At 46.6% G+C, this 27133-nt stretch overlaps 2 protein-coding genes across 10 annotated transcripts in view; one reads left to right on the top strand and one right to left on the bottom strand.

Annotated features, from left to right (window-relative positions):
* GAK (cyclin G associated kinase) overlaps nt 1–12544 on the bottom strand; it is a 364833-nt gene extending 352289 nt beyond the window's left edge. For 5 of the 6 annotated variants that reach the window (XM_044913056.1, XM_044913057.1, XM_044913058.1 and 2 more), the window contains exons 1-4: nt 12307–12544; nt 2369–2430; nt 1632–1691; nt 591–705 (exon numbers count right to left, since the gene is read on the bottom strand). In XM_044913056.1, the coding sequence (XP_044768991.1) occupies nt 591–705; nt 1632–1691; nt 2369–2430; nt 12307–12451 (382 nt within the window). In that variant the 5' untranslated portion in view covers nt 12452–12544. The remainder of the gene's footprint in view (nt 1–590; nt 706–1631; nt 1692–2368; nt 2431–12306) is intronic. The other variant, XM_044913060.1, reaches the window with a different exon arrangement.
* A 129-nt stretch (nt 12545–12673) lies between these two features.
* TMEM175 (transmembrane protein 175) overlaps nt 12674–27133 on the top strand; it is a 26765-nt gene continuing 12305 nt past the window's right edge. For 3 of the 4 annotated variants that reach the window (XM_044913053.1, XM_044913055.1, XM_044913054.1), the window contains exons 1-2: nt 25834–26310; nt 26579–26617. In XM_044913053.1, the coding sequence (XP_044768988.1) occupies nt 25858–26310; nt 26579–26617 (492 nt within the window). In that variant the 5' untranslated portion in view covers nt 25834–25857. Of the gene's footprint in view, nt 12910–25833; nt 26311–26578; nt 26618–27133 lie in introns of those variants that run through there. The other variant, XM_021677737.2, reaches the window with a different exon arrangement.

Raw genomic sequence — 27133 nt, 5'->3', positions numbered from 1 at the left:
CCGCCCCCCCCACCCAAGGCTCCTCCCGGTGCCCACGCCCAGGGCCGCACCCTGTCGCTGGCACGGCACGTGCCCCTGTGGTTGTGGCGCGGGCTTCCTCTCTCCCAGCACACGCTCCCAGTGCCCGAGGGCCCAGCGGCTCCTGCCTCAGGTTCCAGGTCTTCCCTGCCAAGCCTATGCACCTGCCCCGACTCTCCTCTGAGGACCTGCACTCTGTAGTCACCCATGGAGATGGTGAGCTCCCACAGGGCAGACGCTCCACGTGTGGGTGGGCCCCGACTGATCGCGGAGCAGACGACGGACTGAGCCCCCACCACGGGAACCAGGCACGCCCCATGCCGCTGGTCCCCTGGCACCACCCACAGATATTCACATGACCACTCTGCCCCTGGAACTCTCTGGAAGGCCCCTGGGTCCCTCCCACTCCTGCAAACAAACTGAGGAGTCTTCCTTCCTAAGAACACAGGGAGTGCCTGACGCCATTTGGTCGTGTGCCCTCAAGGGCCATGGCAGCAACCCCACCCTCGGTATTACAGCTGAGCACTCGAACCCGTGACACCGCTGCGGTTCAGACCCTAACAAAATGTTACCTTTGCAGAGCTCGGTGAGCAGCAGGAACTCAGCCTGCCCAGTGTCTGACTCCTCTTTCCCTATGGACGCTGCAGAACAAAACTGGACAATATTGGGGTGGCCAGAAAGTTTTTTCTGCAGGTGTCTTGTTAAAGGAGAATGCGTAAGTCTGCACATTTAAAAACAAATATATATGACATTAAGACACTACAGTCAAAATGTTGAATGAAATTACCTTACAATCCCAGCACATCGGAGCAGAAAAATGGAGAGCAGGTGGGGGCGACTAGAAAGGCAGGTTGCAGGTAGAAGAGGGAAAGGAGAGGGAAGGTAGGGGATGAAGACCACCACCATGCTGGCCACACACACCTGACCACAGGCCAGGCAGGACAGCAGGCAGAGGGCACATGCAGCGTGTGGGAGGCCACGAGGAGCGAACGAATCCAGCGAACCTCTGCAAGGCGAGGACCCGCGGGCTCAGGCAGCCGGCGGGCTCAAGTAGACAGAGCTTCGAGAGAGAAAAAACACATTCTGACAGCAGAGGGCAGGACCCCGGCGCAGGGAGAACATGCGCCAGAGTGGAGAGCCAGCAAGAAAAGCCCCACACATCCACCATCTGTGCAACAGAAACCCAACCGCCCGGTTGCTCGGGGCGGGGCAGCTGACCAGAAGGGACCCTGAGGCCCACGGGAACCAGGCCCAGCAAGGGGCCCTGGCGATCACTGGAGCACAGCTCGTGGCAGGGCGCCGTGGGCCACATCAGGCTCATTAAGGGGCAGAGGGCGGGGAATCGGCCCACCCTGTGGACACAGAGACCTCTTGGGTCGGAACACCTCTATTCCCAAAGCTACCGAACCTCTTGCTATTACCCTGGGAGTGAAGAGCAAGGAAGAAAACTCCTTTCTACTAAAAATATTCCACAGATAGGTCCAGTAAAAGCAGAAGGCCCATTTTAGCACATCCAAAAGAGCTTCAGAGCAGCTCACGGCAGCAAGCAGCCATAGCGCGATGCAGGCCTCCCTACGTGACCGCACGTGCTCGCAGGCCCGGGAAAAGGATACCATGAAACAAACTTCCTGAATGATGGCTCTGTTCTTTTCCTCTTCGTTAGACAATAATCTCTGTATCAGGAAATAACAAACAAGGAAAGATTAAGGAGCGTTCGTCTGTCTACTCTACACCCAAGAGAATAAATGCAATGCCGCCGAAGAGCGTAACCCGCTTACCTGTATTTTAACATCTGGCCTGTGTGAAAACTTGACAGAAGGTTAGAGACCCTTGAACATGGTCTTTTATGATCCAAGGACACAAGAAAAACTAAAAATAGGAGGCTTTTCTCCAAACAGGCTACAGCAAAGTTAGACAATCAAGGAAAATGGGAGAAGACACTAGCAGAGATGTGGGCCTGCGTTCCCGATCTCCAAGGCCAGTCAGCGCCTCAGCAGCAGCCAACAAAACCCACCCGGCCCCCACAAGGCCTGCTGCGCTCCCCAGGTGCCCCCCACCATGACCCCTGTCTACAGACAAGCTATGCAGACACATTTCACACCAGTGGCTTTCAACACCCCACCATCTGCGGACCCCTCATCTGGCACTGAGGTCACCCTGTGCCCCAAACTTGGAAGCCACAACTTTAAAGTCCCCTAAAATGGCTGATGGCTCCCCTCAGAAGGAACAAATGGGACAGGCTGTAAAAAAGAAACGTATTCCTCATAATAGGAATAAATCTCTGGAAAATGTCATTTAGAGATTTCCTTAAAATGATCCAAAAACCCACATAAATGTCATCCTTTATTACCTTTAAGGCATACTCTCTGCCACTTCCCAGATCTTGAGCTTCGTATACAAATGCAAACCCTCCTGAAAATTAGAGAAATAGACATAATCAGTTTAGTGCTATGACTCTGACAGTAAGCTTTAAAAATATCTTCACTAGGTGAAATACAAACTGGACTTGTGACTAGCAATTTGTTTTCCACAAACATAATGTCCCTAATTGATATGATCCTTTCAAATATCCTGCTTTGGAGACAGGAAGGAAATCAACACAGGCACAGAGATCAATGAGGAAAAGAATGGAGAAAATCAACAACACCAAAACCTCTGAAAGCCAAAATTCTCTGAAAACAAGAAAATGAAGCATAAATTCTAGATAGATTGATCAGAGAAGAAGCAAGAGCAAGAAAGAGAAATTAAGAGAGGACAAATTACCAGGATCTAGAATAAAAGAGGCCAGCAGTGCCCAATGCCCAAAAAAAGACTTTGAAGTACATCCAGTATCCTACATAAACACATGAATTCTTCACAAATTCTTTTTTTAAAGATTTATTTGTCAGAGAGAGAAAGAGAGCGTGCACAAGCAGGGGGAGGGGCAGAGGCAGAGGGAGAAGCAGGCTCCTCGCTGAGCAGGGAACCCAATGCGGGGCTCAATCCCAGGACCCTGGGATCATGACCTGAGCCAAAGGCAGCTGCCTAACGACTGAGCCCCCCAGGCACCCCTCTTCAAAAATTCTTAATTCTGGGCCGCCTGGGTGGCTCAGATGGTTAAGCGTCTGCCTTTGGCTCAGGTCATGGTCCTGGGATCGAGTCCCGCATCGGGCTCCCTGCTCGGCGGGGAGTCTGCTTCTCCCTCTGACTCTCCTCCCTCTCCTGCTCTCTCTCTCTCATTCTCTCAAATAAATAAATAAAATCTTTAAAAAAAAAATATATATATATATACAAAAACATAATACATCATGACTGAGTAGAGCTGGTTAAACACTTGAAAATAATTTAATTCTCGTTTTCAGGATTAACTTGCTTAGCTTTTTCTAGTTTCCTACGGTGGAAAATCACATCATGAAAAGAAGAACTCTCAGCAGACTAGGAACACGAGGACGCTCACGAGCCTGGTAACAGGTGTCTACAAGAGACTAACCGTCAGCCTTGTGCGGCGGGTAGAGGACCCGGTGCTTCTCCCCAGCACCAGGAACAAGGTGAGGACAACTGTTGGCGCCACTGCCGTTCAATATTGCACTGGAAGCCGGCCAGCGCAATCAGACGAGAAAAAGAAATACAAGGCATCCAGATTGAAAAGGAAGAAGTAAAAATGTTTTCCTTTGCACACAATGTGACTGTGCAGATAATATTGTGACATCTACCCCCAAAAGCTACTATAACTGATAAAAAAGTTTAGGGCCATCATGGGTTATGTACACAACATTCAAAAATCAACTGTATTTCAGGGGCGCCTGGGTGGCTCTGTCAGTTCAGTGTCTGACTCTTGATTTCAGCTCAGGGCATGATCTGAGGGTTGTGAGATGGAGTCCCATGTTGGGCTCTGCGCTGGGCATGGAGCCTGCTTAGAACTCCCTCTCCCCCTCTCCCCCTGCACCACCCTCCCCCCATGCCCCCGCCCAGGATCATGCTCTCGCTCTCAAAAAAAAAAAAAAAAATCAACTATATTTCTACACACCCTGAAGATTTCTTAGACATAAGAACAAAAGTATGATCCACAAATGAAAACAATGACAAGTGGACTTCATCAAAGTAAAGAACTTCTGGTTTTTTAGCCACACCACTGAGAGGGTGAGAACACAGGGCACTAGCTGGACTTTCAATCACTTGCCCAATAAAGGACTCTATCCACAAAATATAAAGAAAATCCAAAATTTAGTAACAAAATTTTTAATGGGTGAAATACCCAAAAAGACACTTCACCAAAGATACACGAGTGGTGAGTTAGCACATGAAAAGATGTTCAACATCATCATACATTAGGGAAACACACACTTAAACTCAAGAATCCTGCTGTCCATCTAATTAGAAGGCCTCAGTTTTTTTGAACGGACATTATTGGTTAGGATGTGGGTCCACTGAGTGCTTACACACTGCTTGTGGGAATAGTCTGGCAGTTTCTTCAAAGGGTAAAGGTAACCTGGCTCAATGGCCCTGTCTGTCATCACACTGCTGGGCATTTACCTAGGAAAAATGGAGGCCACATCCATACAAAGACTTGTACACACATGATCCCAGCGGCTTCACGTGTAATTGCCCAAACTGGAAATAGCCCCCACGTCCATCAGCAGTGAACGGACAAACCAATCATCCCTACGTGAAACACGACTCGGCAATAACCAGGATGGACTACTGTCACCAGCAGCAACATGGAAGCCGAGGAGACATGATTTCCCTTACAGAGAAGTCTAAAAAACACTAACTCATCTACAGTAACAGAAAGCACATCGGTGACTGCCTGGGGGTGGAGGCCACGAGAAGGAAAGGGTTGTAATGGGGAAGGATGAACATTCTGGAGGGGCCGGATGTGCTCACTGCCTTGCCACGGTGACAGGCACACAGTGTACACGTACTAGACATATTTAATGTGCCTGACATCTACATGTGCACTTTGTGTCTCATTTTTATCTCAACAGATGTGCTAAAAAAATAAAATAAGTCAGTCCATATAAGAAAACAGATGAAAGGACATAAGTGAAAATCCATGTAACAAAAATAGAAAACAGATGGCTTCACTGGTGAATTCTATGAAACGTTTAAGAAAGAATGAGCACAGCAATCTTGCACAAAGTCCTTCCTAAGTGACAGGAGAAAATAGTTGCCAACCCATTGTGTGAGGCCAAAGACACAATCACAGATCGAAAGCACTTGTTAACACAGATATAAAAACCATCAGGAGGATACCAGCAGAGCGAGTCTCACAACACCTAACTCGGATGATAAACTATGACCAAGTGGGATCCACTCTAGGAATGCAAGGGTGGTTCGACACCAAAAACCAATCCCTGTGGCGAAGGACACAAACAGGACAGGGAGAGCAGAGTGCCTCGACAGACACACAGAAAGCAATTGTCAACACGCAAAACCACTCATGACTTTTTTTTTTTAAAGATTTTATTTATTTATTTGGGGGAGAGAGAGTGAGTGAGAGCACGAGCAGGGGGAGAGGCAGAGGGAGAAGCAGGCTCCCCAATGAGCAGGGAACCCAATGAGAGACTTGAACCCAGGACCCTGAGGTCATGACCTGAGCTGAAGGCAGATGCTTAACCAACTAAGCCTTTTTTAAAAGCTAATGTTTATTAATTCTGGATAGTAGGAACACAGATATTTGTTCTGTTACTCTTTCTACTTTTGTTTTTGAAATTTTTCCTAAAAGAGAATTCCCAATTTCAGGACTTGTTCTGTAGCTACATTAACCAAGACTGTGTGGTGCTGGTGGAGGAACAGATTCAAAGATCCCAAAGCAACAAAATAGCAAAGTCCCAAAAACAGTCACACAAATGTGCCAAGTGATGTTTAGCAATGGTGCAAAATCAACTCAATGGAGACATGTGCAATGACCAGCGCAAAAAACAAAACAAAACAAAATCCAACTTTGATCTAAACTTTACGCTTTATATGACAACTCGAAGAGTACGAATGTAAAAGTAGGAAACTCCTAGACAAAACGTAGGAGAAAAACCCCCATGATCTAGAGAACAACCCTCAGGATCTCGAACATAGCCCTCAGGATCTCGAGAACAACGCTCACGATCTCGAGCATAGCCCTCAGGATCTCGAGCTGGGCATAAGGGCTCCCAGATGTGACAGTAAGAGCAGACGTCACAAGAGGAAAAGCTGATAATGTGACCTCATCATATTAAAATGGTGGGTCTGCAGAAGACCCTGTTTAAGATAGAAAGACAAGCTGCTGACAGAAAATTCTTGCAAACCACATGTCTGATGGAGAACTTCTCTCCAGAATACATAAAGGACTCTCAAAACTCAGGGACAAGAAAACACAGTTCTAAAATAGGCAAACAACACGACACGCAGAGACATTCTGCCCATGAAGGTGCACGGTCAGCCTCTAGAGAAGTGAAGACTGAAGCCACAATAAGGAATCACTACACACCTGCTACAACGATCAAATAAAAACGCTGCACGGAATGCTGGCAAGGACCAGGGACGCTGGGTCACTCTTGGTTAAGAACTCAGCTGTGCGGCCACAGACTCCACAGGTTAACAGAGAAGGCGCCATCTGCCGGCCAAGGGGAGAGGCCGCCCCAGAAACCAGCACTGCCAGCACCTGGATCTGGGACTAGGAGCCTCCAGAGCTGAGAAAATAAATTCCTGCTGTTTATGGCCCAGTCTGTGGCATTTTGTTATGGTAGCCTGAGCAGACTAAGACACTCATCCACTGCTGGTGAGAAATGTGAGGTTGGCAGTTTCCTAAAACAAAACATACAACTCAGCACCTGCACTCCCAGGCACTTATCCCAGAAAAAGAAATGAATTCACACAAAAACCTGCACACAAGTGTTTACAACAACTTTATTTCTAACAGCCAAAAACAGCTGGTAACAACCCACATGTCCGTCACTTGGTGAATGATTACATAAACTGGGGTCCATCCACACCACGGAATACTCGTCACCAATAAACATGAACACATTATGGACACAACCACCTGGATAGATCTCCAGAGGGAAAAAAGCCAATTCCAAAAGGATACACAAATGTCAAGACTGTAGAGAGAGAGACCAAATCAGTGGTTTCCAGGGTTAAGAACGTAGGCGTAGCTGTGAAAGGGCAGGAGGGGTCCTTGTGGGGATGAAACTTCTGCATCTCGACGACGTAACTGTCAAGACATTGACTCTAGTTTTTCAAGATGTTACTGCTGAGGGAAATGGGCAAAGTGTGCTGGTGTCATTTCTTAAAACTACAAGTAAGTATCTACACTTAGCTCAAAACTGAAAGTTTTTAAATAAAAACAGTAATACTGCTGGGGCGCCTGGCTGGCTCAGTTGGTGAAGCAACTGCCTTCGGCTCAGGTCGTGATCTCAGGGTCCTGGGACTGAGTCCTGCATGGGGCTCCTTGGTCAGCAGGGAGCCTGCTTCTCCCTCTGCAGCTCCCCCTGCTCGCTCTCGCGCTCTCTGCCAAATAAATAAATCTTCAACAAAAATGGTAATACTGCTGTATGAAACATAAAGGACAGGGAAGGCACTAAGACATTTTACTGTACACATTCTGGAATTCGGAGACAGGCACAGATGCCTCAGCTGTCCAGGCCGGCCCCCCGCTCCCCAAGGCAGCCTGGCCAGGGACAGCAGTGACCTCATCTATGGCTTATTTCCTCCTCCTCCTCACACACCTGCATCTGTATTATGTACAAATACACGACTTAGGGCGCCTGGGTGGCTCAGTCGTTAAGCGTCTGCCTTCGGCTCAGGTCATGATCCCAGGGTCCTGTGATCAAGCCCTGCATCGGGCTCCCTGCTCCGTGGGAAGCCTGCTTCTCCCTCTCCCACTCCCCCTGCTTGTGTTCCCTCTCTCGCTGTCTCTCTCTGTGTCAAAAAATAAATAAAATCTTTAAAAATAAATAAATAAAAATAAATTGTTTTTAATTAAAGAGAAAAATAGGCATAGGATATCCATGCGCGATTCTTTTCTTTTCTTTTTTTTAATTTTATTTGTTTATTCATGAGAGACAGAGAGAGAGAGAGGCAGAGGGAGAAGCAGGCTCCCAAGGAGCAGGGAACCCAATGCAGGCCTCGATCCCAGGACTCTGGGATCATGACCTGAGCCAAAGGCAGATGCTTAACCATCTGAGCCACCCAGGCGCCCTCCATGCGCGATTCTAGAACAGGAGTCTGAATAAGCTAGTAAGCACTGAAAAATGCTCAAACTCATGAGTCAGAGAAATGCAAATCAACACAAGCCCACACAGTTTTTGCCCATTGCAATGAGGATGGTGTGGGGACAGTGGGGTCTGGCAGGCCTCTACGTAGGGTCACGGGCTCAGGGGTGGGGTGGGGTGGGGTGGGGTGGGGTGGGGGGGTTGGGGGGGGAACAGTGAGCACCAGGAAACGTGGTACACCAGCGCAAGGAGCAATCTGGGAGATCTTACGATGTGTTATCAATCAACACTGTTTCTAAGGAACAGACACCCCATCACCTGCATCTCGTAGCCTCACATGATCACCACAGATCTTTCAGGGATACGTGCCCATGAGGACGGCAGGAGTCCACAGAGACAAACAGGCCGGGCCAATGGAAAGACAGAGGGCAGCCTTTCCCATGCCCCGCAACAGTGACCTGCGCCAACACCACCCCCCCCGGACCTCCCCGCAGGGTGACTTCCTCCCACAATAATCTCCCCTCCACGGTGACCTCCCCATGATGTCCCACTCCAGGCACCTGCATACCACCTGCACCTGCAGTCAACTGAGGCACAGACCAAGAAGGAGCGGGAGCCTTGGCACACAGCTCCCACCCTGGCCCCCAAGCAGCGCCCACGTCCAGTGGCTCCACAAGCAGGTGCACTGCTGCCTGCTGCTTTCACCGTGACATCCTCTGGACATTTCTCCCTGCAGGACACATGCTACAGGGGGACCTGCGCCGCCATGTGGGTGACCAAAGATACGCCCCACCAGTCCCAACTCCACCACTCACTGGCTGGCAGCGCTGGCAAGCTACTGACGGCCCATGCTGTCAGCCACCGTCAGGAGGACAGACCACAGGAAACACCAGGGACTGTGCCCGCCGAACAGTCAAAACTCCATAAATGCTGTTGTGCTGGTTATCATTACTACTTCACACTAGGTGTCAGTCACGACGGGTAAGGGGCTGACGTTAAAGTCGCCAGGGTGCAAGTTTAGAGGGTGGGGTTATAAGAGAGGGCAATTCAGAACAAGATTGAACCACGCCATTCTGAATACTAGAACCAGCTGCCCAAGGCGCAAGCCCTTCCTGCAAAGACCTCGGTTATCGGTGCTGGAGAAAAGATCCACTCAGCACCCCTCCCTGGGTGAGAGCAGCCACGGAAGTCGAGAGGAAAGATACTCGGAACAAGACCACCAAGCCACAGGGCTCAGGCACACTTCCTGTGTGAAAGAGCCATATGCTAGAATGTCAGTGAGCAACGACCGCCCAATCATCTTTTCAAATCAACTTAAAATGTGCTACACTGTGTATCCCTGTAGAGGATGTCCTGATTCAACCTACGATCCTCTCCTTCCGTCACACCAACCCCAGTGGTTTCTGAACCCTCCCGCCGAGAGTCCTATCACACAACCCTGCGACTGCCAGCCGATCAAACGGCCCCTGTGCCCTCACCAATCCTGACACTGCACACAGGGGAGAAGCCCTCTAAAAGCAGGGACCAGGAAGCAGAGGGGTGGAGGGCTAGGACAACAGCCGGGGTGTGGCGTGTGCCCTCGCAGCTTCTCGGGCCAGCACTGACCCCAAACAGAACACAAGGGACCCACGTTCATCAAAGGCCACTGATACCACACACGGCACAGGGTGTTCCAGCAAACACACACGACTAGTTACACATACATTACGGGACAGTTCTGCGGACTTGTTTCTTTTTCTGAAGAGCTGCCCACACACCACCCCGTCCACATCGCTGGCAGTGCAGCCAAAGTCAAACAGTCACTGGAGAGGTGGACTCACCTTCGGGGCAAAACCCGTCTCGGCAGAGCGATCACCTCTGTTACCTCTCTGGACAGTAGGAAGCAAGCAAGAACGTGCAAAATCCAAAACAAGAGATCATAAAGAATGTATTCTAGAATCTGCTTGGGCCCAGCATCTCTGACACTGGGGTTTTTTTTTTTAATGAAAACCTAAAACCAATTGTCAAAAGATTAGGAAGCCATCTGGCTCCACAGTTCTGCCCCACAACCCATTTCATGCTCCAGATGCGAATTCCAAAAAGCTATGAAAATAATGTCTTTTTCCCTAAACCATCTGACAGCAAAATCTGATCTATCCTAAATTCATCTGGGGCAACACCTGACATGAACTGAGGTGGGGCTATTTAAAGACTTCATTACCCCACAGTGAGGATACTCACTCATCTAATCATGGATATATGATTTATCCGATTATTAAAGACCTTCCCCACTCTTGTAGGAATATCATAGGATATACAGGATGTCTGCTATCTTTCCGAAGCCTGGAGAATTGTGAAGTTGTCAACATCTCTACCCAACGGTTTAGGGTCTGGAACCTTCCCCACGTTTACAACAAGACAGCATGAACTCCCACAGCCTAGGTTCCAGGGTTGCTGTTTTCCCTGAAAGACTTCATATGGCTTTCTTACCATTTAAGTTCAGGAAGAGGCTTCTCAAGCTTTAAAGGCTACAAGGCGCTGTTACTTTTCTAAAGACCAAGACTGTGCGGGGTATTTTTATATCCTGACTTGTCCAGATAGCAAAGGGAGTGGGTTCCTTTGCACAACCATATTGGCTCCTTCCCATTTCCTTGTTCTTTATCCTGTGTGTTAAGTGACCAGTAAGCTTCCTGCTCCAGAGGACCCACCTCCCATTTCTGATTACCCCTCCTCCTGCCTGGTCCCGCCCCTGCCCTGGTAGGGGCGCACTCTCAACCCTCTCACCTCAGTTTGGCCTGTTGGAACCCTCGCCACTGCCTGACCTGCCCCAAGGCTCCCCCAATACTGCGCTGTCTTTCCCTCACTGGAGTGTCTGTCTAATTTTAAACTCCAGAAGGCAAAAACCACCTACTGTCCACTATGAATCTCTTAAAAAACCAAGATAACTGCCTGGTATTTTTGGAATAAAGGAACCGATCTGAGGGAACTCTCATTCTTTCAATGTTAATGGAGGTTCTGGCCCCCACCTCTGTAAGAAAGTCACACCCAAAATCTGTTTTTTACCCAAGTGGAGAAAAAGCGTGCGGTCATGCTTCAGCCAGAACGTCCCCTCAGGCCTTTAGGAACACGGACTGCGGAAGGGTCCGCTAGTTTCCCGACTCAGACTGAGCACGCGTGGCAGTGGGTCGGGCCGCGGGACGGGCTGAGCCTGCAGTCCTGAGAGCTACCCCAGACAGGTCTGTGGTTCCAGCTTGCACCACTCCCTCGCCCCACGCTAACCCAGGGGAATCCCGTTCTGCTCCAGCACCAGCCCCAGAGCCAACTACGCTCAGCCAGTAAGCATCCCAGCTAGCAAAGTGTGACATACCCCTGCGGGCGCCACCGACAAAACGCAAGGAAAATCCAGAGGAGAGAATGGGATCACGCCGACGTTGGCAACAGACTCTGTGTGAGGAAGAGAACGGACATCAGGAAGCTGGAGATAGCGTGCAGAAACAAAGACGACTAAAGAATGACCCGGAAATTCCTCCACGACTGACGCGTCCAACCTGCAAGGCTCTGGACAGGTCACGACTGTTGGCATGCCCTAACCCAGGTGGACTCACAAACAGAGATCAGCGCAAGGCAAATAGGTGGCGAGAGGAGGAAGCTGGGCTAAGGGTCACAGCAGCGTCTATCCCAACATCCAGGGAGAACCACCACCTTCACCAAGGGGCACAAGCACCCCAAAAGTCAGCCCGACGTCCAGAAATGCAGTGCCGTCCCAGCACCCCCACAACGGCCCTAGATGCGAGGCAAGGGCCCTGACTCCTACCCACCCAGCGCCCTGCCCAGCCTCCTGGGCCCCCTTCCTTCCGGCCCCACCGTGGCCCCTCACCTGCCCACCACCTTCTCCCCCACTGCCACGGCCTCTCCTCCGGCCGCAGGTCGGCCCCACACCTCCACAACTGCCACGCCTCCGGCAAGGAAGGGCCCAGCCCCCGACCCCGCCTCACTCACCCTCCGCAGTCACGCCGGGTCGGCCTCACCCGCTCCACGTCGCGGCGACCCTCCCCCATCCCCCACCGCGCCGGGGCCACCCCGCCCCGCCCCCTCCCGGCCGGCCCCGCGCCCGGCCCCGCGCCCCCGGCCTGGGCCTCACCCTCGGCCAGGACTCGCCGCACCCGCAGCCGCAGCTCGCCCAGCTCCACCGTCTGCCCCACGAAGTCCGTCTGGTCGCGGCCGGCAGCGCCGCCCAAAGAGCCCGGGCCTGCCAGGAAGTCCAACGCAGACTGCAGCAGCGACATGGCTGCGACCCCGCAGCGGGCGCCGGAGCGGGGAGCTCGGGTCCAGCTGCGTCCGGGTCCGCTCAGCAACCGCCGGCCCCGAGCCGCACCATCTTCCGCCCCGACGCCGTGACGTAGGCCCGAAAAACGCCGTGCCGGGCAGGTGCGCGTGCGCGTGCGTAGAGGCCTGGTCGCGGATCGCGCCTGCGCGGCGCCGCCCGCCTCGTGACGAGCTTCCGGCCGCCGCGCTCCGGGCGCCTGGCGGGCCCGGACGCGGACGCGCGGGCGGGTGGCGTGGCTCCGGGCCCGGCGTGTAGCCGTTCCCCAGGCGGCCGTGTCTGCGGAGGCTGCTTTTCAGGGTGCTCGGGCCTACGGTGGCGTCAGCCCGCGGCCGCGAGCGGCTCGCTGGACCGCAGCTCTTGAGAAACGCGCAGTTTGGCCGCCCAGCCAGCGACGTTCCCCGCGACTTGTTGAGTAAGGTCGGTAGCACCGGGCACGCGCCCAGCTGGTTCGGTTTGGTGGGGGGCCGGGTTTAAGGGTTTGTTGTGAGAAAATGAGTTGGTTGCTACCAAAAGCCTGAAAAACTTTAAAAAACCCGGGTTTCCAGCTTCCGTAGAAAAGTCGGAGCTGGCAGCCCTGGACCCCGGATCGCGTGTCACCGGTCACCTACAGCTGCCCCTTCGGGTGAGACCCGTTCACCGGCCCGCTCGGCGCCTTGATGTCATCTGCCGGTTCGTGTAGGCAGCCCCCTCTGTATTCTTTCTCAGACTGAAAAACGGATCTGAAAGTCCCAGCCAGCGTCGTAGTCCTCTGGAATCTCAAGTTACTGAGAGCCTCTTTCGGGACAAACGTGTGTTGTTTTCCTTATAGTGACAGCAGCTTCGTTTGTACCGTGCTTGTTTGTAACGGGCTTTTTATGAGTAGCTCGGAGAAGAAGGCACGGTCTCCTTACCCCGCCCGCTGCCTTTTTCGGGGAGAAGAAAACATGCTCAGCAGTGTCATTACTGGCCATCGTCAACAAGCGTTTCCGCTAGAATTCCCCCCAAGTCACGGCGTTCCCCAGCAGCGCATTCGTCTGGTGCCCCTAAGGGCTCGGGGAAGAGGCCGAGCCATAGGCCGGTGTTTGATGTCCTCAGCACGTCGATGGCGGTTGACCGTCTTAGGAGCTGAAGAGAGCGGAAAACAGAGTTAGGCAGAAGGATGCTAGAACATTCAGAGAGTAGACCAGCGAGTGGAGAAGGAGCAGCCAGGGACACAGGGAGGAAACCGAGGGAGCAGTGTGTCCCAGAGCCGAGGAAAGAGGTTTCGGGGGCAAAAAGCTGTTTAAGAGTGACGTAGAAAAAGAAAGAAAAGATGTACCTTGGGTTTAGCAACAGTGAGATTATCCTGTGATCTTTCAAGAATGGTTCCATTGGAGTGGTGGGGTGGAAGAAGAATAAAGAAGTGGAGAGTTGGAGGTGACTCGAGGTTTGGCTGTGGAGAAGGAAGTGTGGGAGCTGGAAGATGGTGTGCGGTTGAGGTGCTTTAGGATGGGAATTTTTGAGCAGCTTGAAGCTGATGGGAGGGAGCTAGTGGGGCGAGAAGGTTTGCCTGTACAGAAGAGGGAGGAGTGACGAATAAAGTCCCCTGGAAGAGAGGGGAATGACATCCAGAGCATAAGGAGAGTAATACTCACTTTGGGCATAAGGCACACACTTTTCATAGCGGAGGGAGGGAGGGAAGATGGCTTGCAGCTGCAGGTAATCTTATGCGTTTATTGGAACGAAAGCGAAGGAATTCTCTGATGGCTTCTGTTTTCACCATGAATGAGGGAAACAAAACATCTGCTGAAAACAAGAAGGGAGGTAAGAAAGCGAAGGTTTAAGCAATGTGGAAAAGATATGAAATAGCTGTTGTGGAAAACCTAGTGCATAACTCACTAGAAAGCATGGTAGAGTTTCAGGATTCCTTTGAATTTGGAATTTATCCTCATATGACCTAGGATCAGGTAGAGTTTTAAATGGTGTAATTACTTTGGAGACCAGAGTTTACTCAGACTTTTTATTTCATAAGGATTTATGGAGCACCTTCATATCCTGGCACCACACGGACCATGTTCACTCAGTCTGTATCTCCACACTTCTCTCCTGAACTCTTAGACCTTTGCTGTTAGATATCTCATGTTGTGTATACATGTTTAAAACTGAATTTATGGTCTTCATCTGCAAGCCTCTGTAGATTTCACAGCAAAGAATACAGCCAGAAATTAAGAGGGTCATTTCGTAAGGATGAAGCAGTACATTCATCAAAAAGTTGTAACAATTCTAAACAGTTTTGCACCTAATAATAAAGCTTTAAAATACATGAAGCAAAACCAATTTTTTTTTTAATCAAAACCCAATTGTAAGTTGGTGCTGTAGATTGTAGTTGGAGATTTCAGTACCCCTTTCACAATATACGATAGAACAAGTACTGAGAAAATCACCAAGAATATAGTTGAATGATACCATCAACCAGCTTGATCTAATGGACATTTATGGAACACTTTACACAATACCAGCAAAATACACATTTTCAAGTGTGTAAAGAACATTTACCAAGATGGATCATATTCTGGGCTATGAAACAAATATGTTCTCTGACCTCGATGCGATTAAGTTAGAAAATCAGTAACAGATATCTGGAAAATCTAAATATTTGGAAACTGAATGACTCACTTCTAAATTACCCATGGGTCAAAGGAGAAATCAGAAGGAAAATTAGAATTTTGAGGTGAGAAAATAAACGTGACATTTTAAAATTTGTGGAATGTAGCCAAAACTATACTAGAAGATCTCAAACCAGTAATTTCAGCCATTCATCTTAAGAAACAAAACAAGAGCAAATGAAACCCAAAGTGAGTACAGAAAGGGAAATAGTAAGTGTCAGAGTGGGAACCAATGAAATAGAAAACAAAAACAGAGAAAATCAGTGACAACAAAAGCTGATTCTTTGAGAAGATCAATAAAATAGAGAAATCCCTGGCCGTATTGAACCAGAAAAAAAAAAAAAAGACAAATTAACAATATCATGAATAAGAGTAATGATGTCAGTGCTAAAGGGATAATCAGAGAACATGAACACCTTTATGCCAACAAATTCAGCAGCTTAGACTAAAGGAACAAATTCCTTGGAAGACACTACCATGGCTCACTCACTCAAGAAAAAAGTAGATAACTTGAATAGCCTTATATCTATTAAAGCATTGAATTTACAGTTAAAAACTAGAAATATTACTAATTCTGCATAAACTTAAAATTGAAGGAAGGACGTATTAACCAGCCCAGCCCATTCTAAAAAGACAGCATTATTCTGACACTGAAATTTGACAAAGACATTACAAGAAAAGAAAAAGATTAATATCTCTTGTGGACATAGATACAAAAATTCTTTTAAAACATTTTTTAGCAAGTTGAATCCAATACTGCAAAGCATAGTATAACATGACCAAGTGAGGTTTGTCCCAGGAATGCAAAGTTAGCTTAGCATTTGAAGACTGATCAATGTAATTTACACTATTAACAGAGTGAAAAAGAAAACCAAATGGATCATCTTACTAGACAGAAAAAAACATGATAAAACCCAACATCTATTCCTAATTTAAAAAAAAAAAACCTGCCAGCAAACTAGGAATGAAATGAAACTTGGCCAGCGTATTAAGGGCATTTATGGTGCTCCTGGGTGGCTCGGTTGAGCATCTGACTCTTGATTTCAGTTCAGGTCATGATCTCAGGGTCATGAGGTTGGGCCACATCTGGGTCTGCACTGAGCATGGAGCCTGCTTGAGCTTCTCTCCCTCTCCCTTTGCCCCTCCCCTCCATGTGCATGTGCATTTTCTCTCTCTCTCCCTCTGAAAGAAAATACTAAGGGCGTTTATGAAAAGCCTATACTGACATAGAGAATAATAAAAGACGGGATCAGTAACAAGCCAAAGTTGTCAGGTCTTACCAGTTGTGTTCATCATTGTGTAAGAAATTCTCGCCAGTATAATGAGGCAAGGAAAAAAAAAGCTTCCAGGTTGAAAGTAACAGGTAAAAGTGTTTATGAAGATGACCTAATTGTTTATATTACTTTCCCAGTCTTGGTACCGTTGACATTTGGGGCCAGATAATTCCTTGTTGAAGTGAAGGGGTGGCATTGTCTAGTACGTTGTTGCACATTTAGCAGCACCCTTACCTCTGTCCCCTAGATATCATTAAGACATGTCACTTGCCCCAACCAGAATTGTCTCCAGACCTTGCCAAATGTCCCTCGAGGGACATTAGCACCTTCAGTTGACACTCACGGCTCTATGTATAAAAAACAAATGGGATCTACAGAAAGAGCTACTAGGACTAGTAAGTGAATTTAGCAGAATTGCAGGGTACAAGATCAATATGCAAAAAATAAGTGCCATTATTTCTAGATAACCAGCAAGATAGTGGAAGTTGAAATGAGGGGGAAATGCCATTTACAACAGCATCAAAAAATATTAAATGCTTGGGATAAATTTGAAAAAAGATGTGCAAGATTTATATACTGGAAACTAAAAAACATGGCTGGGAGAAATTAAAGACCTTAATAAATGGAAAGAATACACCATATTCATAAATTGGGAGATTTGGTCAGAGTGATTCTTCTCAAATTGATCTATAGATTCAGTGCAATTCCTGGCAAAACCCCAGCAGACTTTTTGTAAAAATTGACACACTGATTCTAAAATTAATCTGGAACTGCAGAGGAGGTAGAATACTCCCAAGTTTGAACAAGGACAAGTTATATGACTTACATTGCCTAACTTCAGGGCTCATTATAAAGCCGCGGTAATCAAAGTAGTATGGTGCTGATTTAAGGTACATAAGTAAATCAGTGCATCAGAATAGTCAGAAATTGGCTTGCAAGTACATATAAGGTCAGTTGATTTTTTTTTTTTTAAAGATTTTATTTATTTATTTGAGACAGAGAGAATGAGAGAGAGCATGAGAGGGAGGAGGGTCAGAGGGAGAAGCAGACTCCCTGCCGAGCAGGGAGCCCGATGCGGGACTCGATCCCGGGACTCTAGGATCATGACCTGAGCCGAAGGCAGACGCTTAACGACTGAGCCACCCAGGCGCCCTAAGGTCAGTTGATTTTTGACAAAGGAATAAAAGTAATTGAAAAGATAGTCTTTTCAAAAAATGTTGCTGGAAAAATTGGTTATCCATATGTTTAAAATCCGTATCTTGCATTATATACAAAAATTAAAGCATAAATCTAAATGTGAGACCTGAAACCATAAAACTTATTTTTAAAAAGTGAGATATTTTGGTATGACACTAAAGCACATCAATAAAAGAATAATAAAAAGCCCCGCATTGGGCTCCCTGCTCCGCGGGAAGCCTGCTTCTCCCTCTCCCACTCCCCCTGCTTGTGTTCCCTCTCTTGCTGTGTCTCTGTCAAATAAATAAATAAAATCTTTAAAAAAAAAAAAAAAAAAAAGGGAAACTGGAGAGGGAGTGGGGAAAAGATATATATGGTAAGTCTACTTTCTGCTCAATTTCTCTGCAAACCTAAAGAAACAGTTGGGGCGCCTGGGTGGCTCAGTCGTTAAGTGTCTGCCTTCAGCTCAGGTCATGATCTCAGGGTCCTGGGATCGAGCCCCGCATTGGGCTCCCTGCTGTGCGGGAAGCCTGCTTCTCTCTCTCCCACTCCCCCTGTGTTCCCTCTCTGGCTGTGTCTCTCTCTGTCAAATAAATAAATAAAATATTAAAAAAAAATAAAAATAAAAAAATAATAGATAAAAGCAACAGTTAACCTGGATTTAATCAAAATCAAAAACTTCAAAATACATTGTTGAAGATACTCAATAGGTGAACAGATAAACTGTGGTATATCTATAAAATGGATTATTATTCAGTAAAAAGAAATGAGCTGTCAAGCCATGGAAAGACATGGAACAGCCTTAAATGCATATTGCTAAGCGAAAGATGTCAGTCAAAAAAGGCCACAGACTGAATGATTCCAATTACATGACATTCTGGAAAAGGAGAAAATGTGGAGACAGTCAAAAGATGAATGGTTGCCAGGGGTTTCTGGGGGAGGGAGGGATAAAAAGGGGGAGCATAGGATTTTTAAGGCAGTTAAACTTCTGGATGATAGTGTAATGGTGGATACAAGTCATATATTTGTCAAAACCTATAGAACCCTAATGTGAACTATGGACTTTTAGTTAGTGATGTATCAATACGTCTCATCAGTTGCACCAACTGTATCACACTAATGTGATGTTAATAACGGGAAACTGGAGGGGCGCCTGGGTGGCTCAGTAGGTTGGGCGTCCGCCTTCGGCTCAGGTCGTGATCCCAGGGTCCTGGGATCGAGCCCCGCATCGGGCTCCCTGCTCCGCGGGAAACCTGCTTCTCCCTCTCCTACTCCCCCTGCTTGTGTTCCCTCTCTTGCTGTGTCTCTGTCAAATAAATAAATAAAATCTTTAAAAAAAAAAAAAGGGAAACTGGAGAGGGAGTGGGGAAAAGATATATATGGTAAGTCTACTTTCTGCTCAATTTCTCTGCAAACCTAAAACTGCTCAAAAAAATAACCCATGAGGGGTGCCTGGGTGGCTCAGTCGGTAGAGCCTGCGATTCTTGATCTCAGGGTTGTGAGTTCAAGCCCCACATTGGGTGTGGGGGGCTACTAAAAATACATAAATTTATTTTAAAATAGCCTATGAATTTAAAATACATATATATAAATATATGCAAATACGTATGTGTGAATATACTGTCAAGAGAATGAAAAGACAGCCCAGAATAGAGAAAGTATTTACACATCACATGATGGACTTGTATCCAAAATATATGTTTTACTTATGTGTGTGTGTGTGTGTGTATCTACACAGAACACACATATATAGAGGATATATAAAGAAAAGTGCATCATCTCTGCATAATCTTCACGATAATTTACAAACTCCTGAACAGGCAGGCACACAACCTTCTTTGATTTAGTCCCCGCTTACTTTAGGTGCATCTCCTAGTTTGAGCCTTGTGCTCTAGCCTTACCAAACCCCTTGCACTCTGCTGCACACCAAGCTGTCCGTGTTACAGGCACACACACAGCCGATTCCTTTTTGTCTGTTTCTCACAGCGTTGTTTGAGGATTAGAAGAGATATTACAGATGAAGTACTTGGAACAGTGCTTGGCACATGGTTATTGCTTGACAGGTGTCACTTACTCTTGTCATTTTGTCATAAATATTTCCAGACTCAGCTCTGGCATACCCCATTCTTAGAGCTTTCCCAGACTCAGTTCCCCCACAGCGCCCTAATGTGTGTCAGGTAAGCTTACCCTGTTCGTGTTTACCTCTAATGCCCAGCACAGTGCATAATGCCCTACGGGGTCATCGGCTCTCAGTTACCTCCCCTCTTTTATGTGAAATTCCAGCTTTTCCTTATTCCCATCGGGATTTTGAAATTCTTTAGTCTCTTTAAACAAAAAAAATGATCCCTCAACTCCATGTTCCTCTACTTTGTCTTGTATTCTTTATTTCATTATTCAGTCTTGTATTTTTTTATTACCATGAGTCTTAAAAACATATATGATGAAAGTAACATGTAACTAACATGTTTTGACCGTGTATGCTGGGCACTGGTTTTTGGTTTTTTAACCCTGGTAAAATACACTTAATAAAATTTACCATCTTAACCATTTTTAAATGTGCAGTTCAGTGACGTTAAGTACATTCACACTTCTGTGCAGCCATCACCACTGTCCATTCATAGAGCTCTTCATCTTGCCAAACGGAAGCTCTATTCCTGTTAAACACTCTTCCTCCTGCCCCACCCAGCCCCTGGCAGTCACCGTTCTGCTTTGTGAATCTGACTACTCTAGAGACCTTGCATAAGTGGGATCATACAGTACTCATGCTTTTGTGACTGGCTTATTTCACTTAGCTAGCATAATGTCCTCAAGATTCGTCCATATTGTAACACATGTGAGAACTTCATTTTTAAGGCTGAACAATATTATGTTGTATGTATGTATATACCACATTTTGTTTAGGTATTCATCCATAGATAGACACTTGGGTTGCTTCCGCCTTTTGGTCATTGCAAATAATATTGCTATGAACACTGGTGTACATACAAATGTATCTTCAAGTCTCTGCTTTTAATTCTTTTGAATATATACTTAGAAGTGGAATTACTGGATCCTTTTGTAATTCTCTGTTAATTTTTGGAGGAACCATACTGTTTTCCATAGCAGCTGCACCATTTTATATTCCTACCAAAAGTGTGCAAGGGTTCCAATTTCTCCACATCCTCCCAACACTTGTTATTTTTCATTATTTTTATTATAGCCATCCTGGAGGATGATTATCTCTTGACTTTGATTTACTTTTCTCTAATGTAACCTAATGATATTGTCCATCTTTTTATGTGCTTGTTGGCTGATAATGTATTTTCTTTGAAGAAATGTATATTCACATCCTTTGCCTATTTTTTGAATTGTGTTGTTTTTTTACTGTTGAACTATAAGGGTTCTTTATATATTTCGGATACTAAACTTTTCTCAGATATATGCAAATATTTTCTCCCATTCTGTGATCATCTTTTCAATTTCTTAATAGTGTCCTTTGAGGGAGAAAATTCAAATTTTAATGAACTCCAATTTCTATTTTTGTTGTTGTTTGTGCTTTTGATGTCATATTTAAGAGTCCTTTGCCAAATGCAAGGCCATGAAGATTTTCTCCCAGTGTTTTAGCTCTTACATTTAGGTCTTTGATCCATTTTTAATTAATTTTTGCATATGGTATGAGGTAGGATCCAAATTCATTCTTTTACATGTGGATATCCAGTTGTCTCAGCACCATTTGTGGAAAAGACTGTTCTTTCCCCATCGAGTGGTTTTGGCAGCCTTATCAAAAGCTAGTTGACCATAAAAGTAGTGGTTTATTTCTGAACTCTCGGTTCTCCTCTATTGATCTATATATCCTATGCTGCACTGTCTTGATTACCATAGCTTTGTAGTAAGTTTTAAAATGGAGAAGTGAGAGTCGTCCAACTTTATTCTTCTTTTTCAAGATTGTTTTGGGTATTCCATAAATAGTCAAAGGTTCCTTAAATTTCCATGTGAATTTTAGGGTCAGCTTGTTAATTCTGATTAGAAGGCAGTTGGAATTTTGGTAGGGATTGCATTCAGTCTGTACATCAATTTGGGAAGTATTGCCATTTTAACAATATTAAGTCTTCCAGTCCATGGATATCTTTCCATTTACTTAAGTCTTCTTTAATCTCTTTCAACAATGTTTTGCACTTCCTTTGCTAATTTGTTACTATTTTTGATGCTATTATAAATGTAATTGTTTTCATAAGTGTTTTCTCAGATTGGTTTTTGCTAGTGTATACAAATGCAGTTGATTTTTATATATTGATCTTGTTTCCTGCAACCTTACTGAACCTCATTTATTAGATGTAATAGTTTTCTTGTGTGGATTCCTTAGGATTGTCTTTGTGTAAAATCACATCCCCTGCAAATAGAGGTAGTTTTGCTTCTTCCTTTCCAGTATATATGCCTTATATTTCATTTTCTTGCCTAAGTGCCTTGACTAGAACCTTGACAGTATAGTGTTGAATAGTGTTGTCCCTGATCTGGGGCAGGCGTGGGGTGAACATTGAGTATGATGTTAGCTGTGAGGTTTTTGTAGATGCCATCTATCCGATTGACAGAGTTGACTTCCATTCCTAATTTGTTGACTGTTTTTATCATGAAGAGGTACTGGATTTTGTCAGATGCTTTTTCTGCATCTGTTGAGAGGATTGTGTCATTTTTGTCTTTTGTTCCTTTGATGTGGTGTATTATAGTCACTGATTTTATATTTTAAACCAACCTTGCATTCTTGGAATAAATCCCACTTGGTCATGGTATATAGTTCTTTTATACATTGCTGGATTCCATCTGTTAACATTTTGTTGAGGATTTTTGTGTCTATATTCAGTATTTACTGATTATTTAAAAACACTATTTGAGAAAATATAAACATAAAAAAATCTAAAAAACAATATAACAGATATATGTTTCCTAATTTAGTCAGTGCCTAAAAATCACATGTAACTTTTTGTCTTATTTTTTTGGCATGAATTTTTTCACCCTCCTTGCTCACCCCGCCTTCTACTCTCTCCTCTCTCTCCCCCTCTCTTTTGAGAAGTAAAGTGTTAGAGTTCAGTGCTGGCCATGATGGAGTAAGCCGCCTACAGGCTTTCTCTCCTGCTGATGACAGGTAAAAATGAGAAAATATTAAAAACAGTACAAAGCTGATAGGTTGGGAAGGGTATTCGAAACTTGGAGCAGTGACCATGTACGTGTGAGTTTTCCACTTTTTAACATCTTTTTCCCATTTGACCTTTGACCATGGGCCAGCTATCCACTGTGGGGCTGTGCTGTGAGAATTGCTGCACATACAGCAAAAACTCTAAGAGAAACCCCTGTCTTTCTGCCTAGAGAAACTGGAAAGGGGCCTCTGTAAGCAGAAGCATGTGAGGGAAAGGCAAAAGAACTAGAATACTCAGAACAATTTTGAAGAAGAACAAAGTTGGAGGACTCGCTCCATCCGATACCAAGACTTACTGTGAAGCTGTAGTCAAGACTGATATTGGCAAAGGGACAGGTACATAAAAATCAACTGGACAGAAGAGACGCTCCCAAGATAGGCCTACACAGATACGGCCATTAACTTGACCAAAGTGCAAAGGCTGTTCAGCGGAGAAAGGATAGTCTTTTCAACAAGTGGTATTGGAATAATCAGACATCATCTGCAAAAAAGGGAAGCTCAAATATACCTTGCACATTATATTAAAAATTATATAATAGTATTAAATTATTTATAAAAATTATAAAATACATAAAAGTCTATCATACACTGAAAGTAAAACCTAAAACTTTAGAACTTCTAGAAAAAAACAGGAAATCTTTATCATCTTGAGTTAAGCAAAGCATTGTTAGATATGACACCGAAAGAATGATCCATGAAAGAAAAGTCAGGGGCGCCTGGGTGGCTCAGTCAGTGAAGCGTCTGCCTTCAGCTCAGGTCATGATGTCAGGGGCCTGGGATCGAGCCCCGCTTCGGGCTCCCTGCTCGGCGGGAAGCCTGCTTCTCCCTCTGCTGCTCCCCCTGCTTGTGCTCTTTCTCTCTCTGACAAACAAATAAATAAGATCTTTAAAAGAAAGAAAAGTTGAGCTAGACTGCATCAAAATTTAAAACTTCTGTGCTCCTACAGTGGTAAGAGAATGAAAGACAATTCACAGATTGCGAGCAAATATTTGCAAATTACGTACCTAACAAAGGACTTTTAACCAGAATATATAAAGAACTCTCAAAACTCAACAACACAAATAACTCCCCCCAAAATAAACAAAAGATTCTAACAGACACTTTGCCACAAAAGGTACACAGATAAAAGGCACATGAAAATACCTGATTATTCAGTAGGGAAATGCCACACAAGATACACTACACATCTATTAGCATAGCTAAAATTAAAAGCTAACTTTTTAAAAAATCCTACCAAACTAAGTGCTGGGGAGGATGAGGAGCAATTGCAATTTCCACGCGCTGCCAGTAGGAGTACACGATGGCACAGCTCCTTGGATGAGTGCTTGGGCAGTTTCTTAAAAAGTGAAGCATGCATTTACCGGCAGACGCATTCTGAGGTATTTACCCAAGAGAAATAAAAACATGTTTACACAAATACTTGTGTGCAAGTAGTTATAGTGGCTTTATTTATAATCACCCAAAACTAGAAACAACCCACGTTTTCCACCTAGTGAATGGATGAACAAAGGGGTCCATCCATACAGTAGAATTAACTACATAGCAGTAAAAAAATATATCATCGATACTCCCAAAATGTGGGTGAATCTCAGGCGCACCATGCTGAGTGAAAGAAGCCAGACTCAGAAGGTTCCATGGGGTACGAGTCCATTTATGGGACAGTCTGGAAAGGGCAAACTGATGGTAACAGAAAAGATGAATGGTGGCCAGGATTTGGGGTGGAGGAAGGCTTGACCACAGAGGGCGTGCTCGGGGACAGAACTGCATTGTGACTGTGGTCATGGTTACACACCTGTGTGCATTTGTCAAATATTTACAGACCTGTGCACCAGAAGGGGTGATCTTTATGTAAGCTTTAGAAAGTGAACAAAGTGAGAAATAAATTCTAGATACATCAGAAAGCTAAAGCCCCATTCCCACCCCAGCTCCCACCCCTCCTTGCCAAGGTCATGGCAGTGCTGTCGTGAAATTGGTGAGTGCCTTGCTCCCCTGTTCTTACTGTGCATGTTTGTATAATCACGCTGTGTTCCAAACATTTATATAAATGGTACAATAGTACATGTATTGTTTTTGCAACATGATTTATTTCTCTCAACATTGTGTTTCTGAGTTTGATACATGCCTAGATCTATTTCATTTATCTTCACTTCCTGTCTCCGTCGCTCGGCCGCCATCACAAAACCCCGCGGATCGGGCCTTCAACGGCAGACTGTTGTTTCTCACGGTTCTGGAGGCTGAAGTCTGAGATCGAGGTGGCGGCCTGCAGACGGCCACCTTCTCGCGGTGTCCTCACCAGGAGGCCAGCGACCTCTCCCCTCTCCTCCTCTTCTGTGAGGACACGGATCCCATCTGGGGGATCCCTCACCTCACCCCTGGCTGGGGTCCCCCCTCCTGATGCCATCCCGCGGGGGGTTAGGGCTTCCACGGAGGAGTTTGGGGGACACATTCAGTTCTTAGCACTTTTTAACAACTCATTTAGTGTTTAATAATAGAGCGTTTTTGACATTTATTAAAATAAACTACACCAGTGCATATCCTGTGCGTCTCTGTTCCCTTGTCCACACGCCTGAGGCGACACCCAGAAATGGAGTTCCCACCTTGTACAAGGGGTGCGCACACCACACTTTATTATTTTTGTCTTCATATGAGTGTAGCGTCATTTACATTCCCGCGACCTCATCACTCTTGACAGGCTTTTGTAGACCTTAGTGGTACCTCATTGTTTTCACTTGCATTTCCCTAGTTGCTGATGAAGCTGAATATCTTACATGTTTGTTCTCAATTTGTTTTTCTTGTCCAGAAATTGCCAGTAAGCCTCCTTTATCTGTTTCTGGAGGTGGGGCTCTTTTTCGTTTTGTCTTGTCCTTGCGGGGGGCTGGCACTCTGTTTTAGTCCAAGCCTCTGGGACTTGGTCCTATAGAACATCCCACATTAGGCCACAGCCATACCACCCTGAACACGCCCAGTCTCGTCTGATCTCGGAAGCCAAGCACGGTCGGGCCTAGCTAGTACTTGGAAGCAAGAACAGCCCACATTTAGGATGAAAGTGTCTAACAGTGCAGTGGTCTGGTGTTGGGCTCAGCGGTTTCAGGCTGGGGACACAGCGTGGAGAGTGCCTACCATGTGTCTGTGCTTCCTCTCGTTTCTCCCGTTTCTAGAGGGGAGGCAGGCACTGAGCATGGCTCCTAGAGGACAGTGCTCAGCAGTGAAGTGGTGCTCCTCCTGCAGGCTGGAAATACAGGGGCCTCCTGGGAGAGGACCGGTGGCAGAGTGGGTCCTTCCAGCCACCACTAAGCCCCCGTCGGGAAGGGCATCCCGCTCTCAGGCACCAACCCACCCTGTGTCGCGGCAGAAGGCAGCAGGGGTAGGCCCCAGCAGCACTCTGGCCTGCTCAGACCTGTGCTTCTTCCCAGGCCCCACCATGTCCGAGCCCCAGAGCCCAGAACCGGCCCTCAGTATACAGGGAGACTCCCCCACGGGCACGAAGGATGAGGACGCTGCTGACGGGATCCAGCACTCACACCGCATGCTCAGCTTCAGTGATGCACTCCTGTCCATCATTGCCACTGTGATGGTCCGTGTGGGGCCCCACCCAGAGCCCCTCTCACATCAGGACCCCTGGCCACCCCCTCTCAAGACAGTCTTCTGGTAGAGCTTGGCCCAGTATAGACCCTGCCCTGTCTCAGCAGTGTCCTGGGGTCTCCCGGCCACTCAGGCAGCTGGATGGGTGGGGGGAGCAGTCCAGCACTGGCCCAAGTCCCTGGCACCATGGCATCCAAGGAGTGGTCTGTGCACAGCCCAAGAAATATCCCTTGGTTCTTTTTGTGTCTTTGCTCTCATAGATCCTGCCTGTGACCCACACGGAGATCTCCCCAGAACAGGTACTTGGGGACCACAGTCTGCAGCATCCAGGGTGAGGGTGAGGGTGCAGGAGACTCAGTCCATAAGCCCAATTCTAGGCTCCACCCAAGATGTGCCTGGCTGGGAGGGCTGGGGCGAGGTCGTCTTCTGCTCCCTCAGCCACCCTGGTCGGCCCCAATCCTGGCCTGCAAATAGGGTCAGTGCCCTCAAAGTGAGCCTTGAGGGTGGGTTGAGAATAGAAAGTGCAGCAGCCCATCTGTTTGTGGGCCTGGAAACCTGTTCCTGGCTCCCCCAGAGTGTCCGTCACGGTAGATGGTTACTACTGGGCTGGGGGCCTCCTCAGTGCACAGGGGCACATGGGTTTTATCATAGAAGTGAGTGGGAAACAGTTTCTAAAGCAGAGTTTCCATTTGTATTAGAATATTTCTGTTTCATAAGTTAAGTAGTGACACACAGCACCTCAAAAGCTGGACACGATTTCAGAAGACTCTTGAAAGTCCCCGGGCATGCCTGTGTGAGCATGCCTCGCTCAGCCC

The sequence above is a fragment of the Neomonachus schauinslandi genome, chromosome 2 (genome assembly GCF_002201575.2).
Source record: "Neomonachus schauinslandi chromosome 2, ASM220157v2, whole genome shotgun sequence".
NCBI lineage: Eukaryota > Metazoa > Chordata > Mammalia > Carnivora > Phocidae > Neomonachus > Neomonachus schauinslandi.
This window is presented reverse-complemented; position numbering and strand designations above follow the sequence as displayed.